Here is a 21,191-nt window from a genome sequence, read left to right on the forward strand (position 1 = left end):
AAAGGGCTTCAAAGGCTAAAGAGTTTGTATTTGATCTTAGAGGCAATAGGGAACCACTGAAGTTTTTTGAGTATGTGCTAAAAGAATATGACTAAGGTGGTTATGTGGGGAAGTAGGCCTGAAATGGAGAGATTTCTGAGGCTAAAACTAATAAAAAGGATATTGTGACAGTCCATGCAAAAGACTGAAATCCTGAACTATGACAGTGTAGGTAGAGAGAAGAACCCAGATGCAAGACAGAAATACTCAGATCTGGAGAATGACTAGCCACATGGGGTGAGGGAGAGTGAGGAGTGGCAGATACATAAATTATTGAACCTGGGAAATGGAAAGAATGGCTGCACCTCCCAGATAAATAGATATTTGGAAAGGGGGTGACCAACATAGCTCTGTTTCTGACATAGTAGGTTTGGGATGTATGCAGGTACATCCAGGTTGAAATGTCTAATAGGTAAATTTGTAATGGAGGATGGAAATTCAGGGGAGAAACTAGTGCTGGAAAGATCTATTTGTGAGTCATCGGTGTAGAGTTGGGAGAAATGAAGTAAGAGGAGGAGAATGTCCAGGAGGAGCCATAGCAAAGGAGCAGGCTATAATAAGGAATCAGCAAAGAACAATAAGAAGAAGGTTTAATTAGCAAGGAGGAAGAGAACCAGGAAAGAATACTGTCAAAAAATCCACCTGGGACAGAGTCTTGGTGGAGACTAAGTGGACATCAGTTTCAAAAACAACAACAACAACAATAATAATCAAATAAAGAGAACAAATACAACATTTTGTTGAATCAAGAAATACACATAAAAAATAGGTCCACTGTTACAGAGAGTTAGATGTTCAGTAACAAGAAGAAAGTATAATTACTCAACTCCTATGCTGCTTCAGGCTTCTCTGTCGAGGATTGCTGATAAGTTAGAAAACATAAAACAAGAATGGTTAAGAAAGTCAAACTAAAGATAAGTGGGAAAGATTTAAAAATTTGAACTGGCTACAACCTGAAAGTGAGGCAAAAATGTGATATGGCTGTCAAAAAAGTGAAAGCTATCCTAAGTTGTATTAACAGAAACAGTATATTTTAAAGAGTGACTAACATATTATGCTTATATCACTGGAATATCTTTTAAGAGTATCTTAAGAAGAAAATTCAAAATTATATATGAGGATTAGCTAGAGGAATTGGGTATTTTTGGCTAAAGAAAAGACTTGGGACAAGGAAAGGGCAGGTATATGTGCAAGTTGTCTTCAATTATTTTCAGGCTTGTCATAGGAAAAAGGTGGTGATTTTTTTTTTTTTCATTTAAGGATATTGAAGTTCAAATCAACAGAAAGAAAAATTTCCTAAACTTTGGAGTTTTTAGAAAATAGAATGGGCTGCCTTGTGAGAAGTGAACTCACTGTAACTGGAATTATTAGCTAAAAATAACCTTTTAAAATTATATTTAACTTCCTTCAATAGCGTCAGATCATTCTGAACTTTGGCATTTGGCATTTATTGACTATTTTTATAAGACCTCTTATACCCATCTTCTGTTAATTGATTCCATTTTCATCTTCTATGCAGTTCTTTCTTACTAAATTGTTGAGTTCATCTAAATTGAACTCCTTAGATATTTCTCATTTTATTCCCCATGGGAACTGTTTCCCTATTTACAAATTTTTATTCTTGAGGATTTCCCAACCTTTTCAAGCTGATTTCCCATGAGAATTTTACCAACTCTTCTTCAGAACTCTCTGAAATATAACTTCTCAAATCTAGGGTGCATGTGAGGCTATATCTGGCTTTCCTATCACCACAAATTATAACATGAAGAGAAATCCATTCTCCCCGACAATTCCTATCATTTCCATTCTAGCAGCTCATTTCTCCTTGTTGGCAGAATCAGATTCAGGATAAAATTTTCCCTTGATGCTTCTTCCATCCTTTGAAGTATGAAATTATCATTAAGGCAACTCAAGAAATTATTGGTTGCTCTGTATTTCACAGAGAGAAAGCTTCAGCAGATGTCTGGACAAGAGAAATATCCTATCACTAAATTATTCTTCTTCTGTGCCAAACTCATAATCAATTTCCCAAACTCCTCTTTCTCCTCTTTCTGTGCAGGTAACTTGCAATATTAGTCTCAGGATAAAGTCACTCCTACATCTCCTTCTACTGACCTTCACCCAATTGCTCCTGTTTCTAGTTCCTGAATTTCCTTACATAAGCGTATCTTGGTAATATACAATTCTTTCCCACTCCCAGCTTTCGCATTTTGCCTTGAATAAGGCATTTTCATATAGAAGAATCAAATTCCAGTCATCACTTTTATCCCATCAGGTTTCAATGATACCTATGAGGGAAATATACAAGCAAGATTCTCTCTTCCCATTCCTTATTTTTTTTTAAACTTTGATTAGATTTGGAAAACATATACAAAATCACACTTACTAGCCTGTTAGGTGTACCATACCTGGCCAAGAATCCATAATATCTACATTTTAAGCCATGGTCTAGTAGTCCAAATCTCATTCTCGGGTACCATCTTCCTAATCTCTGTTCACTTTCCAAATCAACTTTTCTCTTCTACATATCTTGTCTTCAATAAGTAACAGTGAAGAAAATACAGCTTATGCCCATAGCTAAATTCTTCAATTTCTGGTCCAAAACTTCATAAACTTTTTAGATTCCTTGTAGCAGTATCATTTGTGCCACATGGATCACCATAAGGTAGATAGTAGACATCCTGCTAAATCTTAGGGGATTTTCTTTTATATGGTAGGCTCCAGAAAGTCAAGCAAGGTTTGTTTCTACTATTGTTCTTAGACTGATAAATAGCTGTTTCAGTTCTCCTCTGTAAGGACTCGACAACTGCCACTAAAATTTGCTTTTTTTTTTTTTTTTAACCTTGACTTAAGTGTCACCCCTTGACTCTAATAATTCAGGAGGAGAGAATGAGGCTGACAACTTTGCACAACACTGCTTCACTTGCATGCACAAGTCAGGACCTCACTCTCATGATGACGTTGGATTTCTTTGAGAATGAAGGATGGACAACAGCTCCTCCTTTTTCACATGCACAAACCTCCCTTTCTTTGTGAAGAAGAAAAAACAAACTTTTTTAACCTAATAATTCTAAGAGCCTCGAGCAATGGCCTAGATCAGGGAGGTTCATAGAGGGATTTCCAAGCCATAAGCATGAGCAACAAGATGGAAAATTGGCTCTTTTTTTTCTGACCTACATGACCTCTCAAAATTCTCTAAAGGAGAAATTATGCACTAAAGATAAAGCAATTCTAGCCAACTCCATTGTCTAGAACACCCAGAATCCAAAAGAAAGTTAAAAAAAAAAAAAAACTAACAGAAAAATCCATGAAATGATGCTAACTGATCCTTAGCTCACCCAGCAGCCAACTTACACTGTACAATCAGCCTAGTATGGGAGTGAACTAACAGTCCAGGAACCTGATGGAGACATACCACAAAATACGCCCCCAGCCCCTAGGTCCCCTTCTCTCTCTCTTCCCAATGCTATAGACACTCCAGCTCCAGGGGACAGAAAGAAGTTTGCTCGAGCTGAAACAGTCAGCCAGTGTAGCCATCGCCTTTCAGGAATCAAAGCTTCCAGGGGCCACAACCCCACAGTGCCTGTGTGGCAGATCTCTGAATGCCAGCACCAGGCTAGAAAAGTAAGAACAAGACAGGAAACAAGGGCAGGATCCTATATGTGAAGGGGCTGTGGAGCACTCCATTAAGCCTGAGGGAAAGAACATAACATGTAGTTGAAACCAGTTCTGATACCTCAAAAGTCATTTGGGACAAAGATTTGGGCTGATGAACAGGAAATTGCACAGTAAGAGAAGGCTGAAATGCTTTAACATCCAAGGAAACTACTATCAGAAGGGAGAAAGATAGAAAATGAATAGATCTCAGGAACAAGAAACATCAAAAACTTTGAACATAAGCAGATAAATCAAGAGGGAAAACATCAATAGCAGAAGAAAATATCGTCTCCAGATCCAATAAATGAGTTCATGAATGAATAATTCAAAACAAAATAAAATGATCCAACACTTCCTGCAAGAGTACCCCTGAAATATGAGAACATAGAACCATAACATAGTATCCTTGAATGGTTCAAAAGAGAAATGGGAATTTTAAGGGTGGATTTTTATCGCCTGCACAGCAAAAATAAAGAATAGAATAGAAAAACTTAAATCTGTAATGGTAAGTCTCACTAAACAAAAAAAAAGAATGAACAAAGCCAATTTAGAGGAAGAAAAGCAAAAAACAATAACACTAAAAGAAAATATCCTCACTATGCAAGAAATGGGAATATAGGTGGCAAGTAGTTAAGTGCCAGGGTCTGAAGCTGGACTCACATTTCTGAGTTTAAATCTGGACTCAGATACTTAGTAGCTATGTGACACTGGGCAAGTCATTTGATTCTGTTTGCCTCAGTTCCTCATCTATAAAATAAACTGCAGAAGGAAATAGCAAACTACTCCAGTATCTTTTTCCTTTGTCAAGAATACCCTAAATAGAATCACAGAGAATCAGAAATGACTGAAACAAATGAACAATAATAACAATACAAGAAAAATATACTGGTCTTGAAGATAAGATAAGTAGAAACAGCCCAGGTCTTCTAGAAGAACGTGAAAAAACAAACAAAAACATAAAAAACTTGAATAACATAATGCAAGAAATACTATAATAAAACTGCTCAAAACTTCTGAACACAGAAAATGAAAGACCAATTGAAAGAATTCATACATCCCTTCCAAAAAAAAAAAATCCAAAGCGGCAAACTGCAAGATATATAAAGGTTAAATTTAATAATTCAGTTTCAGAAACAACTTCTACAAGCAATCAGAAGAAAGACCTTCAAATACAAAGAAAGAAAAATTCAAATAACACAGCTACTAGAAAATATAAGAGGGTATGGAATAATGTGTTCCAAAGAGCAATGATGCAGCCCAGAATGATCTATCCTTCAAATCAAATTTTAAAAAATGACAGAAACCCAATTTTTTCATAAAATCAACACCATAAATTACCTAGGAAAAAAAATCCATGTTTGATAAAATCTGCTGGGAAAATTAGAAAGTTATCTGGGAAAAACTGGTCTTAAACCAACAGCTTATAGCATATTCTATAATACATTTTAAATTAATATGCAACTTTAAAATTAAAGATCATGATGTAAAAAATTACAAGAGAAACAGACCATAATTATGCATAAGAAATATAGTCTTAACCCACAAAGAGATAGATGTAACTAATAAAGAAGAAATAGTTAACTTTTGATTACTTGAAACTGAAAAGCTTTACACAGAAAAAATTAATGTACCAAGGAAAAGAGGAGTGGTCAAATGGGAAATAATCTTTGTAATAATTTTTTTCTGATAAGGGTTGAGTATTCAAGATACATTAACTACATATATATAATTAATAGCCACTCTCCATTAGATATGGGGTCAAAAGACATGAAGTTCTTAAAAGAATTGCAAAGTATTCACAACCATGGGAAAGTAGGTACCAAAAAACTAATGAGAGAAATGACAAATTAAAACAACCCTGAGTTTTTACTTCACACCCTAAAAACCATCAAAGACCACCAAAAAAATGGCGATAGTCAATGTTAGAAGAGTTGTAAAATGAATATAATGGTGTTTGTGTAGCATTTTGGAAAGTAAAGTAGAATTGTGCAAATAAAGTGACTAATATGTCCATACCCTTTAAAATCAGAGACTTAATGGGTTTATAACCCAAGAAAACCATCAACAAGAAGTCCCCTGTTACTCCAAAATATTTATAGCAACACTTTTTGTGGGAGGTAAAAATTGGAAACAAAGTAGATGTCTATCAATTGGGGAATGGCTAAACAAATTATAGTACAAAAATGTAATGGAACATTACTATGTGTATGATGAGTATAAAGAAGTGTAGAAAGATCTATACAAACTGGTGTAGAATGAAGCAAGCAGAGACAAGAAAACAATAGACACGATAACCACAATATAAATAGTAAAATGGAAAAACTACCTACCAAAAATCAAAAGAAAATGTAACAAAATTGTAAAGATCAAGGGGGACTCAAATGATAGAAATGAGAGGACACATCAAACCCACTCATTTGTGAGGTGGGAAATCCAACAATATATACAGAACATGTTTTCAGATTTTCATATTTTTTTAATAAATTGTGCTAGGGTTTTTCCTCTCTAAAAAATACTACTTATTTTATGGGAAGATTTTCTAGTAAGAGTTAGGGAGGGGATAATTGGGATAATTAAGGTGATGTAATAAAGAAAAGATATTAGTAACCTCCCCAAAAATCTGACTAATCTAGAGGCAGCAGGCTGGCACAGTCAGATTACTGCAAGGTTTGGAATTAGATTGGAACTGCAATCTTTCTTGAGACACTTCATAATCATGTGACAATCAGTAAGCCATTTAACTGCTCTATGTCTCAGTTTTTTCATCTGTAAAAACAAAGACATTGGACTTAATGGTTTCTCAGGTCCTTTTAGTTCTAAATCTACAATTCCATAATTAATCTCTCTCCCTTTCTATCAAACTGATCAAACATGTGGTCTATGCCTGATGCTCTCACTTTGTATCCATCCTTTCCCTTTTAAACTTTGCATAATCTGGCTCCCAGATTCATCAATCTAATGAAATTTCTTTCAAAAGACTGCCAAAGAGCACCTTATCATATATGAAAATTCTTTCTCAGTCTAACCTAGCTTATATTTCTGCAGCATTTAATACTGTTGGCTGTGCACTCTATCTCTAACATCTCTCTTCTTCTGGGCTACTCTTTCCTGGATTTTGTCTCCTCCTCAATTATTTTATAAATGGTATTATAAAATATATGGATCCTACAGTTCTTACTAGAAAAAGCTATGTGGCACAGTAGATAGACACTGAGCTTAGAATAAATAAGTGTGTCAAGTTTCAGATCCAATCTCACAAATATCTAACTTCAATTGGTGTTTCCTCAATCCTTCAGGCAAAATCTAGGCAGACCTAATGCTGTGAAAATGACACTGATATTGATAAAGGTTAATAAGTACATTAATAATCTAAAATATATCATTCTATTACTAAATAACTTTAAAACTAATTCTAAAGCTAACAAAATCTGATTTTTTTAAACACATCAAATCTAGATAACATTAGTTCTCAGAACTTACCCTCATGCATGAATTGTAGATTTTCAAGTGGTATTTTTAAGAGGTCTGAAAAGTGTTCCTTGAGTTGTCTTAACACGAGGCCAAGTTTAAAATTAACTGTAAATATCTGGTCCGCAGGAATAAGCATAACTTTTACTGCAGGAAGAAGAAAAAAAGTTTATTTATCCTTTCATACCAGAGACTAGCACACTTCAGTCCATTTCAAAAATGGCACATATGGGATGATTATATGCTGGTTGGTTTTTTAAAATCCCTTCTACCACTTATGAGAACTATTACAGTTCTCATTGACTCTTGAGAACTGACTTAAATTATCCATTCATTCCCCAAACCCATGTTGGTGAAAATGTTTACCCCATTCATTCCCATTCAAATACCTCAAAAACAAAAGATATAAGAATTGTCAGAGTATATACTTAGTCAACTCCTGATTTGTATGATTTATTCTATTATAGGAAATAGTTGTATAAATGAAGCATTTGGAAGATTTAATACTGGACTTAGTTATAAAAGCAGAGGGGAGAGGAAGTAACACTACATGTGAAAAGGAAAAGCTAATAATCTACATCCATATGTAATGCATTAAATCTAGGCATTGATTCTCCCAATAGAAAAAGGAGCGGAGACATGAATTCAACACCAGCCTCAAACATTTACTAGCTGTGTGAAGCTGGGCAAGTCATTTAATCTCTTATTTGTTTCAATTTTTCACCTATAAAATAGGGATAATAATAGCACCTACCTCCCCCTAACTCTTAGTTAATAGCTAAGTGCCTTAACATTTGGCTTCAATTTATTACCCTGGTAAAAAGAGATATCTAGTCTCTGTCTTTGAATTTACAGTTCAATGCTTACCCTCAGCCATTTTTACCTATGTTCATTATTCGATGACTTTTCTCTACTAACCACAAAGACATCAGAACTCTTTACCTACTATTTGGTGCTTGAGCAGGCATAAAAGTCTCCTTATCCCAGCAGAACTTGGCCAACCTGGAACTCTAATGGGCGATGATCTACAACATAATCGCCACAGCCCATGCCTTCGTAAAAATTTTCTTCATAGTAATGCCTATTCTGATTGGAGGCTTTGGTAACTGACTAGTACCACTAATAATTGGAGCCCCTGATATAGCATTCCCCCAAATGAACAACATGAGTTTCTGACTGCTCCCATCATCATTTCTTCTCTTTCTGGAATCTTCAACAGTTGAAGCAAGCGCTGGAACAGGATGGACAGTCTACCCACCTCTGGCAGGCAATCTCGCTCATGCAGGAGCATCTGTAGATCTAGTTATTTTCTCACTTCATCTAGCAGGGATCTCCTCCATCCTAGGAGCTATTAGCTTTATTACAACAATAATCAACATGAAATCTACTGCAATATTCCAATATCAAACACCATTATTTGTCTGATCCGTAATAATTACAGCAGTACTACTTCTCCTATCTCTGCCAGTTTTAGCAGCTGGTAGGTATTACAATACTCTTAATAGACTGCAACCTAAACACAACATTCTTTGACCCTCCTGGAGGAGGAGACCCAATCCTATACCAACATCTATTCTGATTCTTTGGGCACCCAGAAGTATATATCTTAATTCTACCAGGCTACGGAATTATTTCTCACATTGTTACATACTATCATTGTTACATACAGAATCGAATGATACAAAATTTGTAAAGTGCTTAGCACAATGCCTGGCACATAGTGGATACTATATAATGTTAGCTATTATTTTTAATTTATTATTATTATTATTATATGATACTATTTTTAAATTATTCAAAATATTCCTTAAAATAAAATTTGGGGAATGAAGGAGGTAGTGTCTTAGCTTATAATAGTTTCTTTAAATATATTTTTGCTAAAATGGAGATTAAATTTGGGGAATGAAGGAGTGTCTTAGCTTATAACAGTTTGTTTAAACATATTTTTGCTAAAATAGAGATTAGAGTCAGTGACACTGAAAAACTTAGAATCTATTTGCATTTCTGTGATATTTCCAAGAAGAAATGATCTGAAACTTGTGGTTATCCTTTCCACACCTTTCCACAATCTTTTGAAGCTTTTCATTTCTTTGATGGCTGCTTAAGCTTTGGAGACTGTGAATATGAATACAAAAGTGTCCTTAGGCTTAAATGAATTATTTTGAAATATCAAGAAATTATTCTGGTGGAGCCACATTGGTAAAGGTCAGGCAGCAACCCAGTGAAACTCTCTCAAGATTACCCTTCATACAACTTTAAAATAACTCCTCCAATTAAATTTTGGATTGGTAAAGTCAACAACAGGTCAGAGTAATATATTTTTTCCAGCTTAAAACAAGTGAGGAGCTCAGAAAGAAAGGTTTTGAAACCTGGGCTAGCATAGCCCAGAGCGCAGTGTCTCAGAGGTACACTGATTGGTAACTTTACTGCCCATAAACAATTAGATGGAGCAGCTAGGTGGCTCAGTGGATAGAGCTCTGAAGTCAAGAGGATCTGAGTTCAAATTTGACCTCAGACACTTAATACTTCCTAGCTGTGTGACCCTGGGTAAGTCACAACCCCAATTGCCTCAGGGGGAAAAAAACAACAATTAGGCATTACAGTTGTAGGTCAGAGAGGAGGTCTCATGGCTGGTCACAGGCAGCAGGGGCCCTAGTGCCAGTCCAAAGAGAGAGGACAACACTAGAGTTTGAGAGTGGTCACAATTGTAGGGCCAAGAAAAGCATTGGTACTTGTGGCTTCAGGGAAGCAGGAACCCCTTCCTGGGGAAAGATCAGAAGAATACATGAAATACTTCATAGTAAAAACAGCAGGCCTGGAAAATAGATCAAGGAAGGGAATTTAAGCCTTATTGGACTACCTGACAGCCATGAAAAAAAAAAAAAAAAGAGAGAGTCTAAACATCCTATTTCAAAAAATTATGAAGGAAAAAACTTCCCAATATCTTAAATCCAGATGATAAAATGAAAATTGAAAGAATTCACTACTTATCTCTTGAAAAAGATTCCAAAATGAAACTGCCCAGGAATATAATAGCCAAATTCTAGAGCTCCCAAATCAAGGAGAAAATACTGCAAGCATCCAAAAAAAAAAAAAAAAACCCAATTCAAATATCAAGGGTTATAGTCAGGAACACATAAGATTTAATAACTTCTACTTAAAGTGAAGGGATTGGAATATGATATTCTTGAAGGTAAACGAATTACAATTACAATCAATTACTTAACCTATAAAACTGATAATAATCTTTCAGAGGTACAAATAGATATTTAATGAAATAGAGACTTTTCAAATATTCTTGAAGAAAAGACCAGAGCTGAATAGAAAACCTGACATTCACACACAAGATTTAAAAAAAAAAAAGTATGAAAAAGTAAACATGAAAGAGAAATCATATAGGTCTTAATAAAATTAAAAAGGTCTTAATAAAATTAAAAAGTTTACATTCCTTAAAATGAATAAAACAACAACAACAACAAAATAATGACTAGAGCCTGCTTACATGGGGATTTCAGCAGAAGCATAATAGAAACATACATAGAGTTAAATAGAACGCTAGTGCATAATCTATTATGCTTCTGCTGAAGCAAAAAAGGCAGAGACAGTGATCTTGATCTCAGGCAAAGCAAAACCAACCAAAAAGAGAACTATATAAAAGAGATAATCAGAGAAACTATATTTTGCTAAAAGATAACATATATATATATATATATCAATATAAAATTTTTATGGCACTTCTCTGATTAAAAAGTCTTCATTTCTCAACTATAGAGAAATGACTCAAATTTATAAAAATAAGAGGCATTTCCTAATTGGTTAAAGGGTATGAATAGGTAGTTTTCAGAAGAAATCAAAGCTATCTATATCATACGAAAAAATGCTCTAAATCACTATTGATTAGAGAAATGCAAATAGAAACAACTGAAAGATGCTACTTCTCATCTCTCAGAAATGAAAAGTGCATAAAAGGGAAACAGGTACACTAATTAACTGTTGCTGGAGTAGTAAAATGGTCCAAATATTCTGGAAAACAAGAGCTATAAAACTGTGTATATACTTTGACTTGGCAATACCATTACTAGATCTATACCCCAAAGAGATCAAAGAAAAAGGTAAAGGACCTATGTTGAAAAGTTTTTATAGCAGCTCTTTTTGTGGTGGCAAAGATTAGAAATTGAGGGGATGCCTACCAAGTGGGGAATAGCTGAATAAGTTGTGGCATGTGATTGTGATGGAATATTCTTACACAATAAGAAATGAGGGGGATGGTTTCAGAGAAAATATGGCAAGATCTCTATGAACTGATGCAAAGTATGATGAGAAGAACCAGTTAAGCATTATGCATAGTCACAGCAATCTTGTAATTATGATCAATTCTGAAAGAATTGGTTTCTCTGATCAATCAATGATGCAACACAATTCTAAAGAACTCAAGATGAAAAAATGCTATTCATCTCCAGGGAAAGAACTGATGAATATTGATATAACTGATGAAATTGAAGTGTAAACTTCTTGCTTTTTTTTTTTCTTTTGCTTTTCTTTTTCTTTTCTCTCTTTTCTTTTCAATGTAGCTAATATGGACATTTGTTTTATATGACCTCACATGTACACTTGATATCATTTGTTTGTTTTCTCAATGGGTGGTAGAAGAGGGGGAGAGAGGGAGAGAAACTGGAACTCAATAGTTAAAAAGAAAGACTTTTAAACAAATAATTACAATTTTTAAAAATTATTGAGGGCAGATGATCATAGAGAATTATAGATTTTTCATGAGTCTAAAACTGGAAAAAACGTGAGAGGCTATCTAGGGAGACCTCTTTATTCTATAAATATAATTTACTTCCTTAAAAAAGAAAGTTTTTCAATTAATGAGAATTAATTTTTTCTGAATCCAACTCCCACCCTCATGTTGAGAAGAAAAAGAAAACTCATATAACAAATATGAATAATTAAATAAAGCAAATCAAATTGGCCTTATTCAAAAACATTTCATCCTGTATCTTGAGACCCTCATGTCTCTGACAGGAAATGGGTAACATGCTTCATCTTCAGCCCCAACTTTCATTGCATTAATCAGAATTCTCAAGTGATTTGGATTTACAATGATGGGATTTCTTCCCAAGTAGACATATTTTCTGTCAGTTACATAAATGGCATTTATTAAATACCTATTTACCAGATACTGTGCAAAGCACTAAAGATACAAATAAAAGAAAAAAGTAGTCGCTACTCAATTCTAAACGACTCATGGTAAAAAATACTATCTATCTCTAGAGAAACAACTGATGAACTCTGAGTGCAAATTATAATATTTTCTAGCTTTTTTGGTGATATGGCTAATGCAAAAATATGTTTTGCATGTTTTCTGTATAATGTTTCTATTTTATGTATAATTAATATCATATTGCTTGCTTTCTCAGTAAGTGGGAGAGTGGCACAAAGGAAGGAGAAATGTTGGAACTCAAAAATTATTTTAAAAGAAATGTTAAAAGTAAATAATTTTTAAAAAGAAAAAAGGAATGATTCTCAGTAGAAACCTGTCAAATAAACTGAGCAAAAAAAAAATAATAGAAAAAGAAAATTTGGAAGACAGTTATGTTGACTGTTTTTAAAATAGAGATGGGACCTTTAATGATAATAGTAAAAGGTTATGAAGGGGGAGAGGAACTGTTCCCTTTGGATGAAGGGGGAGAGGAACTGTTCCCTTTAAGATTATCACTCTGAGATTGTGTCTCCTTTGATCAGGATCTCCCAGACTCCAAAGAGTCCAGACAGAGCCCACCTTTCAGGATTAGAGAATCAACTCCCATAGAAATTCTAAATTCTCATTTACTTAAGGAATCCTGATCTGATCTGTCTCAGCCCCCACTGGGTCTGACCTGCTCAGGCTGACCCAGCCCCCACTAAACATACCCAATATAACAGTTTCCCTTCACTAAGGTCTTTTGCAGATGGACCTAGCTAGCTCACTAAGCTGCCAGGATCTTCTGTCCACTGAGAAAGCATTCTCTCAGTGCAAAACTCTATTTTTCAATAGATCTGCCACTATAGAAGTCAGTCTCTTATTAAACTGATTTTTATCCAACGATAAACTTTCATTGTGCAACTAATAATTGGTGAATGAGTGAATTCTTTCACTCCTAAAACCTTCAGCCGATTTAAAGGGGATTCTTAATAACTCTCTTATTGCCACTAACCTCTAGACCACCAGAAATTGAGACTACTCAAACCGCATCAATTATAAAATCCATTTAGGAACCTAATTTTTTTCTCTCCCTACCCCTCCTCACTGCAGCACACCATTATAATTATTAATTCTTCCACTGAATTGATTCATGGCATTCTACCCCTTGGATTGTTATTTTTAGTTTCTTTTTAAATAATGACCCAGATCCTCCAAAATACAGATTAGAAACCAGGAATATAGCAATGTCTTCTCTGGATGCAACCACTAATAATTTTTCTGCACCCTTCTGAAATCTGAGAAACAACAATGATTTTCTAGGGTCAACCAATTGTAAAGTTAATCTCAGGGGAGAACATGGAAATATAGGTTAAAAGTGGTGTGGCATTTTCCCCAAAACAAAAGGGAAGGAAAGTTAAATGGAAATGAATACAATATATAAGAGAAATGAAGTCAGTCTATCACCTTTCAATCTTGGTGTTAAAAGAAGATTGGAGATTTTCTGGTGGGAATATCATGAATGCAAACATAAAGTTTTTTTTGTTTTTTTTTTATTAAGTATGACTAGTGAATTACCTAAAGTCTTCAATCTGAAGATTAACTTAGTCTGTAACACCTCTCTCTGGGGAATTTAGAGCTTTTCAAACATTATCTAATTAATTTTTTGATAGATATTCTTGTAAAGTCACAAAAATGATCAGTAATACTATCATCTACCAGATAATGAAGTTGGCACAAAATAACATAATTATTTTTGCTACTAACACACTATGAAAAAAGTAAAATATAAACTTTCTTGCTTCTAGTTTTTTGCAAAAACCAAAAGTCAATACAACTTCTAGTTTAAGATCTTGCATAATATAAAGAATTATAACACATAAAAGATGGAAAAGTCATTAAAGATCATCTAGCCCAAAACCCAAAGAAAGGGAAATGGCTCGTCCAAAACCTGAACTCCTAGAAGAAAATGGAAAGCTAGGTTCAGTGCTCTTTCTATTAATTACCTAAAAAAAGTGGCTTTCCAGCTGCATGTATAGGAATCCCAATGGTGACTGGCTAATTTGCTCAATAAACCTTAAAATTTCTAAAACAATCTGTCCTGAAACAATGACTTACTTTGAAGAATAAAAAAGGTTACATTCATTCAGATTATGATGGTTCCTTCCCCAGAGAAAGGTGAGCAGGGAACACCACCACTGGTGGTATCCAAGTCTTAGTCAACAGTTAAGAGTGGGAGGAGAGGGCTGGAGAGGAAGGCATGTAAATGAAGCAATACCTGGGACTACACAATCTGCCACTGACGTTTTCAAGGAATCCTTTATGGCCTTTATTTTGGCCAAATAAGATGGAGGGAAGGACAACCCTTTGTCTGGCCTTGTAGGATCCTCGTCCTCATCATCTGACCCCCATCTCTGCCTTCCTTTCTTTTCAGGCTGCGCAAACACTGCGCCCAATATTCTCACTTTTTTGCCCTTTGTGTCAGGGGCTTTCTCTCTCCCCGTACTTTTTTCCAGGATGCTTTTGCCAGGCTTTTGCTCTTCCCAGCCCTCAAACTCTTTGGAATCCATCTGGGTCCCTGCCGTGATTTTTTCTTTGGCCTCCCCGGTGGGCATGATCTCCACTATGGGCTCTCCTGTGCTCTCTTCTGTCCCAACACCATCCTCTGCTTCAATTGCATCACTTGTGTCAGTCATTCTTACTCCACTTTGACCTTTAATCACTTTTCTTGGATTTGACATTTTCCTGAATTAAAAAGATTAAATAATTATATAATTATAATTGTTTCTAGATATAACAGCATTATAATCATAGATATATTTCTCTTAGAATTAACTTGCTCTCATCAAGGAATTTCCACAGTAATAGAAACTATCACTTATAAAAATGTTCAGTCATATGAAGATGAGATGCAAGCCTAGAAAAGCAATATGCAAATCATAAACAAATATGAACTGCTAGATTCAGCAATCTAGTATGATAGTGACAATTATTATTAGGAAAACTTTACTAATGCCTTCCCAATTCAATAAGCAATTTATTCCTAAGCAGGGCTGTTCAGACAATAAAAAACAAAAGCCTCTTCCTTAGCAAATAGGCAACTCAAATTCTGGATCAACAACTTTCATAGGTCTTGTCTAATTTAGCTTTCCCACCTTTAGTAGATAAAAATTTTCCAGAAATTGTGGATTTTCCCCCCAATAGTGATGATATATTTTCATTGATCAATTTAGTTCTCTGGTTATGAATTTTATAAGACAACTGTCCAGAAGTTTTATTAACATTTCTACTCCATTTAATTTGAATACAAAAAAGTCATAAAGATAATGGAAGTCTCTTAATATACATTAATTTTAATGTTAACCTGCTTCTCTAATTTCAGGGGAGGACTGAGAGGAAAAATCTTAAACTTGCTTTAATAGATGATGCCACGTTTCCATTCAGAGAATATGAAAAGGTTAGGCTAGGCCCCCCAAAAGGAAATTTGACTACTTCTCAGTTTCTCTTGACTCAAACTTTCTTTTTAAATGTATTAATGACATTTTTTTTCCCACAGACACCTCCCTCCCATACCTCTTCCCAAACCCTATCTTGTAAGGGAAAAAAAAAGTACAGTCCAGCAAAATAAATCATTAACCATGTTTGAAAATGTGTCTTGGGGTAGCTAGGTGGCTCAGTGGATAGAGCACCAGCACTGAAGTCAGGAGGACCTGAGTTCAAATATGATCATACTTCATGGCTATGTGACCCTGGGCAAGTGTCTTAACCCCAACTGCCTCAGCAAAAAGAGAGAGAGAGAGAGAGAGAGAGAGAGAGAGAAAGAGAGAGAGAAAAGAAAATGTCTCTCAGGGATTCTTTGTACTCATTAGAAATCTTGGAGTTTTTAAAGATTATAGTCCTTTATATTGTAGTGATCTTAAGAGTACATCTCCTGATGCTATTTGTCTCCACCTTTCTGATTGTCACTCCCACCTTTTATCTCAGTTGCTAATGTCTTGCTTCCCAAAACTACCCTGTAATTAATTTTACATCTGTTCTGTATGTACTTATATACAAACATGTTGTATCAGCTAGTATTCAAATTCCCCCTTCCACAAGAACTAAAGTTTAGCTTTTCTCTTTGCATCCCCATTAATTAATATGACTAATATCACACAATAAGCATTTAAATGCTTGTTGAGACTTAAGGATCATATTACCAAGAAAGCAACAAATCAGTCACTTTTTATAAAGAAAGAAAAGAAGAAAATGGAAGGGGAAAATTATGCATTAAATATAAAACAAATATGCTTAAATCCATTGGAAAAGAAAATTCCTTCAAGGTAAAATATGAATTTTATGAAAAGTACTATAGTACTAGAATCATTAAAGGACTTAATCAGCACTCCTCCCATACATAATCTGCCACCATATATAATAAAATTAATGCCCAAATATTAATTTATCTAGCAAATAACTCATGACTTGACAAGAATTTCTGGAAAAACTGTAAATCAGTCTGGCGACAATTAAATATGATACATTTTTAATTATATCCCACAATAAACTCAAAATGTATATCTGGCAATATTAAAAGTTATAACATGTAACAAAAATTTATTAAAGAATTATATCAGGTATCTTTCATATTATAACCATGCGTGAGTTCTTAAGCAAACAGAAAATTGGTACAATTTAAAAATATAAAATAGATCACTGAAAAGCTTCCATATTAATAAAATCAATGCAACTAGAAGAAGAAAATAAATGAATGAGAAAAAATCATTTATAGCAAACATTTTTGATAAGGTTATGGGATCCAAGATATATAGGTAACTATTAGAAATATAAAAGAGCTATTCCTTAGTAGATAATGTTTAAAACATGAATAAATAAGTATGAAACAAATTATTGCAGCCATATAAATTATTGTTCCAAATTACTAATTAAAAGAAATGTACATTTAAGCATCTATAGTTTCGCCCCAAACTCAGCAAATTAGCAAAGCTGACAGTAGATGGCAATGTGACAGGTGCTACAAAATGACAGGTGCACTTATTACCATTTGGTAGAGTTGTAAATCAGTCCAATCAATCTGGAAAGAAATTTGGAACTATGCTAAGAAAGTTTCTAAAATGCCTGTGCTCTAACAGAGATTTCATCACTAGGTCCAAGGTATGACAAAAAAAAAAAAAAAAAATCCCATATATACCAAAATATTTTCTAGGACCATATTTTTTCTCTCTCTTCTTTCTTTCCTTCCTTCCTTCCTTCCTTCCTTCCTTCCTTCCTTCTTTCTTAGGCAATTGGGATTGTGACTTTCCCAGGATCACAGAGCTAGGAGGTATTAAGTGTCTGAGACCACATCTGACCTGACTTCAGGACTGGTTCTCTATCCACTGCACCACCTAGCTAGCTGTCCCTAGCACCAAATAGTAAAGAATTGGAAATAAAAGAGATGCTTATTGATTAAGGAGTGACTAAATAACTTGTGGTACATTAATATAATGGAATATTACTGAGTAATAACTATGATGAATATAGAGGAGCACAGACTCATATGATCTGATACAAAGTAAAACAAATAAAGCTCAGAAACAATGTATAACACCACACCAAAGTATTGGAATGAACAACCACCAAAAAAATCAAGTCAGTAATCCAAAATTACAAAGAATAAACTTAATCCTGCCTCATTTCCAAAATATATAGAGAACTGATTCAAATTTGTAAGAAATCAAGCCATTCTCCAATTGATAAATGGTAAAAGGATATGAACAATTTTCAGATGATGAAATTGAAACTATTTCTACCCATAAGAAAAGGTGCTCTAACTCATTATTGATCAGATCACTGATCAAATGCAAATTATGACACTTCTGAGATACTACTACACACCTCTCAGATTGGCTAAAATGACAGGAAAAGATAGTGATGAATGTTGGCGGGAATGTGAGAAAACTGGGACACTGATCCATGGGCAGATCCAACCATTCTGGAGAGCAATTTGAAACTGTGCTCAAAAAGTTGTCAAAAGATCTAACTTAGTTTCAATTGATCAAGGATGGACAGAAGAAGCTACACCCAAAGAAAGAACACTAGGAAATGAATGTAAACTGCTTGCATTTTTGTTCTTCTTCCCAGGTTATTTATACCTTCTGAATCCAATTCTCCCTGAGCAACAAGAAGACTGTTCGGTTCTGCACACATATATTGTATCTTGGATATACTGTGACATATTTAATATGTATAGGACTGCTTGCCATCTGGGGGAGGGGGTGGAGGGAGGGAGGGGAAAAATCGGAACAGAAGTGAGTGCAAGGGATAATGTTGTAAAAAATTACCCTGGCATGGGTTCTGTCAATAAAAAGTTATTAAAAAAGTTGTCAAACTATGCATATACCCTTTGATCCAGCAGTGTTACTACTGGGATTATATCCCAAAGAGATATTAAAAAAGGGAAAGGGACCCACATGTGCAAAAATGTTTGTGGCAGCCCTCTTTGTAGTGGCAAGAAACGGGAAACTAAATAGATGCCCATCAATTGGAGAAGGGCTGAATAAATTGTGGTATATGAATATTATGGAATATTATTGTTCTGCAAGAAATGACCAGCAGGATGAATACAGAGAGGCTTGGAGAGAGTTGCATGAACTGACTCTAAGTGAAATGAGCAGAACCAGGAGATCATTATACACTTCAACAATGATACTGTATGAGGATCAATTCTGATGGAAGTGGTTATCTTCAATAAGGAGAGGATCCAAATCAGTTCCAATTGATCAGTAATGAACAGAACCAGCTAAATCCAGAGAAAGAACACTGGGAAATGAGTGGGGACCAATATACAGCATTTATACTCTTTCTGTTATTGTTTGCTTGCATTTTCGTTTTTCTTCCCAGGTTATTTTTACCTTCTTTCTAAATCCGATTTTTCTTGTGTAGCAAGACAACTGTATAAATATGTATACATATATTGTATTTAACATATACTTTAACATATTTAACATGTATGAGACTACCTAAAATGTAGGGGAGGGGGTGGAGGGAAGGAGGGGAAAAGTTGGAACAGAAGTTTTTGCAAGGGTCAATGATAAAAAATTACTCATGCATATGTTTTGTCAATAAAAAGCTATAATTAAAAAAAAAAGAATAAACTTAATCCCAAAGAAGATAAATAAGAAAATACTCTCAACCCTACTCTTACAGAATTAGAAGCAATATGGAACTTTACATAAACCTTCAGATGTTTCATGAATTGATTTTTTGTTGATTTTTTTTTCTTTAAAAGTATTTGTTATATTTGCATAATTTGTACTGATCAATAATTGATCAGGATCCACAAAGGATAACTCTTCTTAATTTCTGATAACATGGTTCATAATTGCCCTATAAATCCCTCTATGTCTATAAACAAATAGCCATGAGGTACACTCTTTTTTTGAAGATTCTTCTTTGACTTTTGTTTGGGTTCATGTGGATATATTACTTCGATAATTACATCCTTTTTGATTGCTGGGAATCTTTCTTAAATGCATTGTGCTAAACCATAATTTGCTGAAACAAGTTAGATCCCATTGTGGATTGTTTTTTTTTTAAGTTGATAAAAATTAAAACATTTGCTATGTGAAATAATTCTTAGGAAAGAGAGAGATTCTGGGAACAATTCCACTGATGTAAATCATAAGAAATGCCAATATAATTTTTTAAAATTTGTAACTTATTTTTAAAAAAATTCTGTGTGATAAATATACCATGTCAAGGATATACTTTAACATGTTTAACATGTATAAGACTGCCTGTCATCTAGGGGAGGGGGTGGAGGGAGGGAAGGAAAAAATTGGAACAGAAGTGAGTGCAAGGGACAATGTTGTAAAAAGTTACCCATGCATATGTTCTGTTAATAAAAAGCTATAATTAAAATTTTTAAAAAATCTGTGTGATTAGGATCGTCTTTTCACTACAGAGGGAAATGATGCATTGGGAAATGATGATATAAAAACAAAAGATATCAATAAAAACCTACTTTAAAGATATTTGTTAACACAAATCTTTCCAAGTTTCTCTGAATTCTCTATATTCTTCATTTCTTTCAGGGCAATAATATTCCATTATTAAAAAATGAATACAGTAAGAAAGAAATGAGAAAGGAAGAGAAACAACTTAATTCCCATAGTTAGAGTATAGTAAAAAAAAATATAAAATAAAGGAGGAAGTAGAGGAAGTGGGCATCACATGAGATCAATTTTATCTCAACTTGGCAAAGAAGAGTCAAATATATGCATATACACACATGCATATATATATATATATATATATATATATATACATACACACACACATATATATATATACACACACAGAGTGTTTAACATATATTAAAGTTGGGTCAGCTAAATAGTGCAGTGGATAGAACGTCAGTCCTGGACTCAGAAGAACCTGCATTCAAATCTGGCCTCAGGTATTTAACACATACTAAATATCTCTATCTCTATCTACATACATATATACATACACATATATAAATAAAATTCAACAGTGAAAAAAGTGGGAACAAGGAGAGAGAAGAATAAGATTTAAGAAGGATGGCAGAATTGGGGAGCTTAAAAGTCTGTCAGCTACTGAAGGCAGATCATATAAGGGTGATTAAAAAGAGAAAGAAAATGTAAGAACTCAAGATGAGGATCTGAGTCAGGTGAAGAAAGAAGACAAAGGAATAACCACTTTATAAATTATTCATTTTGTTCAGATTCCTTGTGTTTTCCTGCCTTCTTTGTGAAGATGAAGTAGAGGAAAGGAACAAAAAGAGGAAAAATTAAAAGACAGAAGAAATAATTAATTAATAATCATAACAAAGGAAATAAAT

The 21,191-nt window shown here is 34.2% G+C and overlaps 1 protein-coding gene across 3 annotated transcripts in view; it reads right to left on the reverse strand.

Moving 5' to 3' along the window:
• IQUB (IQ motif and ubiquitin domain containing) overlaps window positions 1-21,191 on the reverse strand; it is a 102,851-nt gene that overhangs the window by 73,811 nt on the left and 7,849 nt on the right. For all 3 annotated transcript variants that reach the window (XM_031938946.1, XM_031938945.1, XM_031938944.1), the window contains 2 exons: window positions 14,625-15,091; window positions 7,177-7,311 (listed from right to left, as the gene is read on the reverse strand). In XM_031938946.1, coding sequence (XP_031794806.1) covers window positions 7,177-7,311; window positions 14,625-15,087 — 598 coding nt within the window. In that variant the 5' untranslated portion in view covers window positions 15,088-15,091. The remainder of the gene's footprint in view (window positions 1-7,176; window positions 7,312-14,624; window positions 15,092-21,191) is intronic.

The sequence above is a fragment of the Sarcophilus harrisii genome, chromosome 5 (genome assembly GCF_902635505.1).
Source record: "Sarcophilus harrisii chromosome 5, mSarHar1.11, whole genome shotgun sequence".
In the NCBI taxonomy this organism is placed as follows: domain Eukaryota; kingdom Metazoa; phylum Chordata; class Mammalia; order Dasyuromorphia; family Dasyuridae; genus Sarcophilus; species Sarcophilus harrisii.